General features: G+C 40.4%; 1 protein-coding gene across 1 annotated transcript; it reads left to right on the top strand.

Annotated features, from left to right (window-relative positions):
- The first annotated feature begins 261 nt into the window (after positions 1–261).
- LOC121249451 (transcription factor MYB1-like) lies at positions 262–4414 on the top strand. The gene is made up of 4 exons (XM_041148162.1): positions 262–394; positions 2253–2382; positions 2735–2796; positions 4308–4414. The coding sequence occupies exons 1-4, from the start codon at positions 262–264 to the stop codon at positions 4412–4414; spliced, it is 432 nt and encodes a 143-aa protein (XP_041004096.1).
- Positions 4415–11833: the final 7419 nt, after the last annotated feature.

The raw sequence follows: 11833 nt of genomic DNA, 5'->3' as shown, positions 1-11833 counted from the left end.
AAAAAGTTTTTAAAGTCTCTTAACATCTGCAACGTTAACGTGTTATCCTCTGCTTTTTTTAATCAGAACGTCCTGTACACTCTCTTACTAACAAATACATGCAGTCGTCACTCTAAAACCAAGCTTCTGTTCCTCGTACAAGGTATATAATAAGGTTTCCACCAACGTGTAGGAGAGCATAAGCAATCCGTAAAGATCCCAAAAGTCTTTCAACCACAATGAGTGAGTAAGTGAGAGAGAGAGAGAGAGAGAGAGAGAGAAATGGGAAGGAGGCCATGCTGTGCCGAAGAAGGTCTAAACAGGGGAGCATGGACTGCTTGGGAAGATAAAATCCTTATCAACTTCGTTAAAGTCCATGGTGAAGGGAAATGGAGAGACCTGCCTCAAAGAGCTGGTGCGTAACTTTTTATTTTATTTTATTTTATTTTATTTTCCCCATTAAGTAATTGATACATTAGTAATGGTAAAATGGGGTTAGATCCCCAAAACAATCTCATACCAGATGTTAAAGTAGTCTCAGACAAAAGGAACTAGAAAATGGAGTACAAAAAATGATTCGGTCCTGTATTTTGTTTTGACAATCACATATTCACATGCAAAGAAGAGATCCAGCCACCACCTAGCTAGTTCATATAGAGGTCCAAAGTGTTAAGACCACTTTGGTTTGCTTCCCGCAGTGGATACCGTGATACGAGGGATTGCACTTTAATTTGTAAGTTGTGTGGTAGAGAACTGTATCGACTCGTTAGTTTAGGAGAAATAATTAGATAACCAGATACGATCGATGAATCGTACTAATCAGGTCAGCTTTGTCAACCGCGTCCAAGATAAATAAAATATCATAGCGCGCGGCACGTTCATGGGTGGCAATGAAGCGTTGATGCATGGTAAAGTGTACAACGTATAGTGGCGTATATATTTTTAGTAATGTTATATACCATACTCTCATCCTATTTTGATCATACTAAGTAGTATGTGACACATTCATCATTATTAAATTTTTTTGATAAGTCATTCATCACAATTAAATGATAAAAAAATATGTAATAAATAATTATTTAATGGTGATAAATGTACTACATTTTACTTAGTGATATAAAAGTGAAATGGTAAAGTATGGTGTATAAAATTTTTCATTTCAGAAAGATATGTAGCTAGGCACAGTGTGCGTGAGCTTCAGGTGCTCATTAGTTGGATGCTCTACTTTTTTTGACTTGTAGTTCGATATATATTCGCAGTATACGGACATGTGATAGTCTCCTCCTCATATCATTAAATCCCAAGTCAATTAAATAGATGCGTATATAGACAATTTTAGTTACATAATATATAAAGATAGGATGAAATTACCACATTGTCCATATTTTTGGATTCAATACTGTAAATCCCTAATGAAAGGCCTAAACTATATGGCTTATATTTTAAAAGGACTAGTCAATGATACAGAACATTAAAACTCTATTGGAACCTTATAAAGAGTAATATGGTCTCATTCCCAAGCAATGTAGGATCTTATACACTACATATCCTTATCTTTATGATATGAGGTATTTTAATCTCCCCACTTAAATTTCCGACGTCCTTGTCGGTTTTGTCCGTTGTAGGTGGTACAACTCAAGTCCCACATTTTTGATTGGGATAGACACTGATACTATTTGTAACTCTCCAATGGAAGACCCATACCACATGGCCTATACTTCAAAAAAACTAGTCAATGATACAATTAGAGTCCTGGAACCTTGTAAAGAGTAATAACTTTTCATTCCCAAGCAATTCATGTGGGATTCCATACACAAACCTACCCTTATTCTTAAGATATGGGGTATCACAAGTACCTAGTAATTCTTCCTTGAGAAGTTTATAGTATTGTGTGTATCTCAAGGAGGTTAGAATGCGATGGATTAAAAGTTTTCCATGGTAGGAGAAATTAGAACACAAAGCAAATTTTTAAAGGAAAACGTTTCAATCCTTGAAAGGGGAAGGGAGATCAAGACAGGGATGAGGTGGAACTCCTCCCCTCACAGATTGGCCTTGAGAGGAGGAATTAGGTATGAGTTTTTTTTTTTTTTTTTTTTTTTGGGGGGGGGGGGGGGTGGGGGATACATGTTTTGACATGCGTGTCTGATTTTCTTTGTGACTAATACTTATTGCTTATCTCTTCTCTCTCTTTCATGTCTCTCTTCGTACTTTATTTTTGCTTTTATTTTACACTTTTTGCAGTTATTCACAATGATGGCATGTTTGATTTGTAGGGTTGTTGCGATGTGGGAAGAGTTGTCGGTTTCGATGGTTCAATTACCTAAGGCCAGATATCAAGAGAGGCAACTTTTCTCTGGAGGAAGAAGAACTCATTATCAGACTACATAAGCTCCTTGGTAACAGGTATTGGAAAGTGTTTGTTTTCTACATGTTTAGAAAATGGAACAACACATCAGCAAAGATGAGCAATGGAGCCTTAGGGTTTGGTGGGACTATCATCTAAATTATTATCCGGAATGAAAAAGAAATCTCTATGACTTAACTACTCAAGACGAAAATAAAGTATTGCATGTAGTGATGCAAGTTCAGGATAATCTCATAATACTGAAGGAATTTGTTATTATTACATGAATTACCTTTTTGTTGTAAACCAATAGATCAGCATATTATTTTTCCATGGAAAGTTTGAATATATTATATAGTTTAATTGGTCAATAGGCTGTAGATAAATCTTGAATTTTGGATGTACTTGCAGGTCGTCAATGATCGCTGGGAGATTACCGGGGCGAACAGATAATGAAATAAAGAATTATTGGAAAGCCAATTTAACCTAGAGGATGCAAGGTGACCACAATGCTCATGACTCTAATAAAAACGATATTGAATTAAGAAGCAAGCTGGAAAGTACGTCGAATCATTCGAATCGAGGAGTAGGACTAGAAACTCACCCAGTTATTAGGCCAAAAGCAGTAAGGTGCACAAAGGTAGTAATCCAACCAGAACCAGATCATAATCATGTGGACAATAATAATATAGCCCTCGATTGGAATAGTGACTTCCCAAGTTCTTCAGTCGGCCAGTTGAAGAATAATTCCTACGATTATTTGATGGACTTTGATTTTCATGAGCTTTTGATATCAGATGTTCTATACACAGATGGACAACAAGATAAAGAAAGAAATGAACCTGCAGAGAATATGGTGGAAGGAGAAGTTGAACCTAAGAACATGTCTAGTTGGCCTGAAGATTTTCCAGTTTCTGGACATGAAGCCAAGATTGATGATTTGATGGACGTAGCAATGACTGAGAATTGGAGGGAAAGTGACCATTTTCAACCAAATGATGCTTTGGATTTGGAGAGATTGTCATCCTTTCTATATTCCGAAGATGAATGTGTTCGGGACGTGTTCCACACACCTTCAACCACACGTATGACCTGCAACAAAGAAGATGGCAGCATGGTATGCCTAGAGGACCTCCGACGCCTAAGTTTGGAAAGTGATAATGAACTATATCTATGAATGAATGTTATGCATTACCTTAGGGTGTTATTTATAAGCACATGAATTCGGTAATGAGTATTATGAACATACTAACCGCCAAGCTGATCCCTCATTATTTGAAATAATCCAATAAGATAACCTTCCTAGTAATGGTGAATGCATTATTTCCTTATCACTTTATCCCCCACGTGCTTGTTGGTTGAATATTGGGCCTTGCAGCCCTGCTGGATTATTGGACTTGATTTGTTAAGCCTCAGGCTTGGGCTTCCTATTGCCAAGGCTTACTTCTTTTGGGGCCCAAATAACCCTTCCAGTTTCCCTACTAATATCCTTCGTGCTAGCACGTGGGAAATTTATTGATTTGTTTTCTCCTTACCCCGCTGTTTGGGAGCACGTGGAGAATTCCATGGATGATTCTCCCCTTTATCCCATTGGATGTTTTTCCTATCTGAGGTGTGGGATTTTGAAAGTTCCCGATCGTGTGGCCTATGTTACTTTTAACTGTTTCCGTGTTCTTTACTCTTGTGTTTTGAAGTCAAGTGTTGACGACACTATCACCCTTTCATATTCCCAAGAAATCATTCATCATTACCTTCATTTTCAACCCGATGTCCCTTCTTCTTCTCAAGAAATCTCTTATCATTACCATCCCTTTCCTCCCCGACATCCCTTCTTTTTCTTTGAATTGTGCTTCTTACATCTTTCCTTACTTGCCCCCCATTTTCACTAGGCTCACTTTCTCCAGCGTCATTTCTAGTGACTTTTCTCTATCTCTAATCTTTTCCCTTTCAAGACTCACTGCCATGGCTCAACGTGGTTCTTCTCACACTCCCAATCAAGCTTCTTCCCAAACCCCACCTAGGGTTTCTTCCTCATCCCCGCCAGAGTCCTCCGCTAGAAAAACCGTTCCTTTCCTCGAAGGCTTCAACTAGTGTTCTTCCCTCACCGCTAGGGATTTAACGAGACTGAGAGTTTCCTATCGCATTTTGGATTTCGTGGTCCTTGACCTCCCCTTTGAAGGTGCTGTTGACGATGAGGGTTTTGTAGGGAGAGTCGTGTTGCTTGTTTGTGCCCTGGCGCATGGTTTATGCCCTCCCCTTCTGTCGCCATGTGTGCGATGTTCTCAACCTGTTAGGATTAGATCCTGCTCAACTTCATTCACATGCTTGGCAGGAGCTTTTGTGTTCTTGCGTAGAGTTCCGTATGGTTCTTGAATCTCTTCGGGAGGAATATCCTGATTTAACCGCTCGTGAATTCTTGTCTCTTTCTACCTTGTTAAAGGCTTGCCGGGTAACATCTGCAACCTTCTCCTTCATTCTCAATGTTTGGCACGATTTGAGAGTCGTCATTCGAATGCCAAACAATAGCAAAAGAAATTTTTCCTTATTTCTGGTCGAGGTTGGGAATTCCTAGCATCTGAGGTTGAGAGATGGGACTTCTCTATTCAGGCCAATTGGGGAAGGGTTCCCGATGATAAGAAAATCATTATCGATTTAATCGACCGAGAACGATCTTGTGTCGATATAGTCCTCAATTGGGCCCAAGATAACGAGGAGGCCCTGTGGACCGAGGCCCTCTTAACCCACGCCAATATTGACCGTTTCCTTATCGTGCCTGATCGTTCTCTTGCCAAGGGTCTCAAATTAAAGCTCGTGGCGCATTCTAAAGTCCCTAAGAAATGTCCCCGCCCAACTAAGGGCAAGGCGCCCATTGCTTTTCCTCCTCAAAATGTTGTTGAGCTAGGTCCTACTATGGATTCTGGCATTGATTTGGCTACTAGGCGTGTGTTGCCCATTATTTTCCCCACTAATAGGTCGCCACTTGTGTCTCCAGGACTTAGCGATCTTGATGGGCTCAAGGGTCAAGCACTTATTAACCTAGCCACGACGTTCAATTTCGATCTTCCTTCCAAGGAATTGGATTCGGTTGGCACCCCCTTTTTCGAGTTGCCCACCATCCCTCTTTCGAGTTCACTGCCAAGCTGTGTGAGAGCGGGGTGGACATATTTGATGCTTTCTCTTTGCACGTCAATGGGGCTATAGCACCTGAGATTGCCCCATTTTCTGAAGTTGGCACCTAGAGTAATATGGCGGCGCCATTGGTGGTGGAGATTGGTCATGCAGACCACAAAGATTAAGACTCTGTCCCAAGTTCGCTTCCATCGACTGTTTCAGGGGGTGAGACCCCACCTACAGATTTGGAACAAGTCTCCATTCCTTCTCCATCTCCCTCTTCTTTTGGGTGCGATGTGGAGTCCTCCCCCATGGGGGACAAAGTGGATGGGGGTCCTGGCCCTTCCACCAGCTTTGTTTCTATTAGCCTAATGGAGGGGGGCGTCTCAGTTCTCGAGGGAGAAGTTCCACTTTCCTTCTTGTTACGCCCTCGACCCCCACATGCTCTTTGGTGGAAGTCGTAATACCGGGATGATGACCACACGGATCATACACCCCACCACCTTGTGCAAGTGTGTGCAAACATGCAAAATGTGTGCATCAAAAATATTGCAGCGGGAAAAAAATAGAAAGCAGTCAAACTAAGTATCAAAACGTTTTAAACAACAATACAACCTGAAATAAAGTGCTCCAAGAGGATAATACAATCATTCAGTTGATCAGAAAAGAAAAGAAATAGTCCATCCATTACAACAAAAATAAACCCCATGTCATCAATCCTCAGGTGGGATCGGTCCATCATGCTTCAAATCCGTCCTTTGCATCAAAATCTACGATTTCATGAAACGGAACCTTAGGTGGAAATACCACAATGAGATTTCGCAGTCTCAGCAAAAACTCAACAGAACAACAACCAAGAGATTCAAGCATGAAATTATACAAGCAAACATGTTTAACAGTTATGAAAGCAATAACCCCCAAAGTCATTTAATAACAGTCACTCATGCCAAAGCCCCTTGGTACCCAAACACAATCATTTTATTACTGTGTACACCATGGCCTCCCATCGGGACCACCAGCACACCCTGGCTCCCTTCGTCACACCACGGGTAACTACCACGCGTGTGACTCAGTTACGAGTGATGCCCAGCTCCGCGCATAGCGAGTAACGTGACTAGGCATCCTCTAGCCCCCGCCAGCAGAGGGGTTTCGGAGTCATACCAAGATCGTTACCGTCTTGGCCGAGCCTGTTGTCGCTCAACGACAGTCCAGGAGACGTCACTCAGTTTTACATGCTCTCGAGTGACCAGAGGAGCTCCACCGAGATAATACCCAATCTCAGCTTAGGGTTGTGATACGCACGCACCCACACCAAAAATATATATTTTCCAAAAAACTCAGTTTTCAAATTACACAGCACAAAATAGAACATAGCACAGTTGAATTAATCATGACAGATATCATTAGCAGTAATATGCAGATGCATGATAGACAGTTTATTGGATGGCATGGCATGGCATAACAAACAACATTCACATACAACAACACAACAGTCACACATGATCATAATTTCACAAACCCCAACTACACACGTTTCCCATCCTCCATCCGACTCTTGGCCCAATTTTCGACAACAACTACATCAAAATAATCCTAACACTTCTCTAGGCCCAAGGCCCTTCTCAACACAACCAGATTGCACAAGTTAGTGATAATTTCATGATAAAATATCGAGCGTTGTGCTGGAGAGTTACTTACAATGCAGACGGGCAATACTATGATCAAGCACGTGCTGACTTAAAGTGTCCCTCTCTGATCGAGAGAAAACTGTGAGTGTGCGCGTGCATGAGTCACTGCGTAGATGGAAGCAGTGGTTAGATAGATCTAAACATGGCCCAAAAATAAGATACGATTTGAGTGGCAAACAAACTTACTGTAGTGACATTTGGAGGGGTGGTGATAGTGGAAGTGCACGGTGATGGGCGGATTTGGACAGATTCAAGGGGATCTACGCTAGGAAAATTAAAGGATGGCATATCTAACGTGATAGAGGGTGGAGGAAGGTGGTGGTGCACGGCGAAGCAGAACCCAAAACTCTATTTTAGCCCACTGGTTGGGGTGAAATATGAGGGACGAGTTTGGGAAGAGGGGAAATAGGCGAGGGGTGGTAGAACGACCATAAAGGACCTACTGGTAGTGGGGGGACACTGCGGTGCATGGTTGAGCTCTAGGAAAGAGAGACAAAGCAAAAGGAGGAGAGAGGATTCAAGAGAGGAAAGAGAGATCAGAGGGGATGAGGGTTGAGATCGAGGAGCCCACCATGGCTAATGATGGACGGTGGGGCAAGAGGCGGCGAAGAAGCTACGAGATAGACGAATGGAGAGTTGCTAGAGAGAGAACAACGAAATTGGAGGGATCGAGGAACAATGATAACGATGGAAGACGACTTACCAGCAGTAGCGAGCTCGAAGGGGAATACTCACCATGGCCGACGTCGAATGGGTGACACGTTGGGGTGGCGACAGAAACATCGTGATTGGGCTGGCGGCATAGAACCACAGAGAAAGAAAGATAGGGCAGGGGTGGTTGATGGAGGGGTGGAAATGGGTGGAGCAGCTTATCGACGAGAAGCCTATAGTGGTTGGATGGCGTGTTGGGCGGTAGGTGGTGATGCTCAAGGTCACGGGAGAGAAGGCCACGGGTTGAAGAGGGAGAGAGAACTAGAGGGGGGTAGTGCGGTGCCGAAGGGGTGAGGGAGGAATAGAAGAAAAGAAAACTTAGGGTTTTCTATCCTTAGGCCAAAACGACGTAGTTTTGGTGGGAGGGCTGGGTTTATCTCATCAGCTAATGGGCTCACACACGGGCTGGGCCAGTCTCTCACACACCCACACACAAATAAATCCTCTTAAACAAAAAAAGGATGGGCTTCAACTTACTAAAGAAAACACATACACACCTTAGCAAACATGGGCTTTCACATCCTCTCCCCTTAAAAGAATTTCGTCCTCTAAATTAGCTTAGCTATCTTTTGCTACTTCCAAATGGCTCATCAAGCTAATAATCTTGCATATACTTCCATAAGTTCTAGTATTAGCACGACTAGTTCCTTCAATAGCACATCATGATTAGAACCTCAAGGTAGCCATGCAGTTCAAAATCTTGACTCCACAAGAAACTATTCTACAACACCCATGGATCCTAATGCTTCATTAGTGCATAAATTATATTATGCAATCCACTGTTGATGCCTAAGCTTCAACTTTCAAGCCTTTATTTTACACCACACTTTGGTGACCTAACAGTCCCTTCTCAAGTTAATCATCAATGTCCATACTTCTCCCCCAACCGAACGTTCAAACTCCAAAGGAAAGTATAGTCTCAAATTTTTAATTCCTATGTGACCTCAAGTCACAACTAATTCCTAAAGATAACCACAAAATTACTGCCAACCATCAATTCACTGAGTATCACGCTCTGGCTATGCACTCTGATCATCTCACCAAAACTTCTAAGGCTTAGATCTCTTGAATTCAAAACTATTATATTGAATCCCCTTTTTTAACACCTACCAAAGTAACTCCTTCCAAGCTTAAATGAGAAAAAACCTACTCTCTGAAATTCATACACACCCATAAATATTATGAGTTGATCTCCTACATCCTTAGTCAAAACCAATACTCCACCAAACGTACATGTGATCAACTACTTCCAATTGTCCTAAACATTCTAAATGGCAGAAAGAATAACAATATACCAATGGGTGAGGATTAAACGCTTACAAGAGTCTACTTTGAGCATCATTTCCAACAGTTTCCTTGAAGTGATCTAAGAACTTAGAGACTCATACACTAAGTCAAGCCCATGTCGTAGATAAGGTTGAGTAGTCAAAATAAAGCGGTTAAAAGTCTATCGTGATGAGATGAAGGTCAGGATTTACTCTAAGGTTTCCCAACGGTGAAAGAAAATCCATCTAATGAATGAAGTCACAACGTCAAAAAAAAAAGAAAAAAAGAAGTTTGCTTTGCCAGGTGACTCAGGAACAATATGGTTCGCAACGAGAAATGGGGAAAAAGGTCACAATGAAGTAGTTGGGTTCAAGGTTGGTCCCTCCATTTAAAACCCCATAAAAGAATATATATATATATATATATATATATATTATACACACACACACACAAAGAACGCAAGATTCCAACAATTCATTAAAATAGTTTCAAAACTCTTGTCAAAACACTAAGTCGCCAAAAGATTTCATTAAGTTGGACAAATAGGTTGAATTAACAAGATAAGTAGAAAAATGAATAGACAAAAATAAAATAATAAAATTTTCCTCAAAGTCCAACTCTAATAGGTTACAAAGCGATGACTTTCTCATCATTTCTCAAAAGATTTTAAAAAAGGGCGACTTAGAAACTTTCAAAAGAAAAGGACCACAATTTTAAAAAAAGCAAAGCCAGGCCATGCAAACCATTTGCAAAGAATCCATGGAATGATCTAATCGAGGAAGTTCCAAGTATGAGTGCAAACATCACTAAACAATTGGGAGGAGTCAATTTGATAACACTCGAGAGGGAAACCCATGGTCACTATACTTAAAGCACTAGCGGGAGAGGAGATTTAGATTACTTCATCAACTTCTACACGCGTCGGCATATAATTAAATGAACATCCTTACGCTGTAGGCAACCCAAAACACAACTTAATCTAAGACACTCAACTAGTCGAAAGTTCGCACATCCCATCTAAAGTATGCGTTGAGCTTAAAAGTCCAATACAATCTCATCCAAATAAATAAATGCGCCAATAAATTTCATTCTAACAATAAATACTAATCTACTCAAGACCCCGGTTCTAACTAGCGTTCATCCTAGTGGTACTAAACTCAATATCATTTGCCAATAAAGTCACCCAAACCTATTCTCAACTAACTTGATCACCTTCTATACCATCACATATACTACGATTTCCATCACCCTGATGAACTTATATCCTTAGAATAAAAAAAAATTATTTCCTAAATTTGCACCATCTATAATCCTTAATTTTGATAAGGATCATTTCCTAAAGTCAGCCAACCCTATAACCTCAAACTCGATAATAATCATTTTCCAAACGACTCACTTTCCATATCTTCATAAAGTACGATAATTTCTAAAAATTTGCATAATCAATACCTTCAAATCTCATAGAGAAAATCGCTTCTTGTAAATCTCCACATCAATAACTTAAACTTGATCAAAACTCACGTTCTAAAGGTTGCAGGCTAATTAACTGCAAAATTAATCAATCTTGCATACCAAGTCTGTAGAAATGAAACTCAAATCTCTCTATAAATCAGTCTTTAAAGTCTGCAATTCTAAAACCTTAAATCATATAAGGATCATTTTCTGAAGTCAGTAAGATTGATGACCTTAGATCTAATAACAGTAGTCTCTTAAAGCTTGTAGACTCTAAAACCCCAAATGTTATCAAATTGATTCTCAAAGTCAGCAAAATCTAAAACACCCAATTCAATTAAATCCTCAAATGCTTGTTGAACCTACAACCTCAAATTCCATAAACTCAATTCATAAATTCTATAGAATCTCAAACCTGAAATCTCTTATGCGTTTAGAAGTTGTTACCTTCATCAGTTCATTACTTCAGTCTTTATTCCGATGAGTTCAACTAGACCACGTTGTTCCCCCTTCAAGCTTGATGTTTTGAAAACAAAATTGCTAAGAGTTCAAGTCTACTACACTAAATATTCATACCTACCATGCTAAAAATTCCAGCCAACATCACTAAAATCCAAGTCTAACTTCCCAAAAGTTTTAAGCCTATAGTACTAAGATTGAGGCCTTGAATTCTGGAACTGTACCTAAGTGACTTATGGATTTACCAAGAGCCGAACTGCTCTGATACACCTTGTAATGCCATCGACCCCCATGTGTGCTTTGGGGGAAATCGTGACACCAGGATGATGACCGCACGGATCATACACGCCATCACCTTGTGCAAGTGTGTGTGCAGCAAAAATATCGAAGCGAAAAAAAAAAATAGAAGGCCGTCAAACTAAGTACCAAAAAGTTTTAAACAACAATACAACCCGAAATAAAGTCCTCCAAGAGGATAATACAATCATCCATTTTGATCAGAAAAAGAAAAGAAATAGTCCATCCACTACAGCAAAAATAAACTCCAGGTCATCATTCCTCAGGTGGGGTCGGTCCATCATGCTTCAAACCCATCCTCTGCATCAAAATCTATGGTTCCATGAAATTTTGCAATGAGATTTCACAATCTCAGCAAAAATTCAACAGAACAACAACCAATAGATTCAAGCATGAAATTATACAAGCAAACATGTTCGACAGTTGCGAAAGCAATAACCCCCAAAATCATTTAATTACAGCCACTCACGCCAAAAACCCCTTAGTACCCAAACACAATCATTATTACTGTGTACACCATGGCCTC

The sequence above is a fragment of the Juglans microcarpa x Juglans regia genome, chromosome 2D (genome assembly GCF_004785595.1).
Source record: "Juglans microcarpa x Juglans regia isolate MS1-56 chromosome 2D, Jm3101_v1.0, whole genome shotgun sequence".
NCBI classification, from domain to species: Eukaryota; Viridiplantae; Streptophyta; class Magnoliopsida; order Fagales; family Juglandaceae; genus Juglans; species Juglans microcarpa x Juglans regia.
Note: the sequence above shows the minus strand (reverse complement) of the source record. Positions and strands in the feature narration are given on the sequence as shown.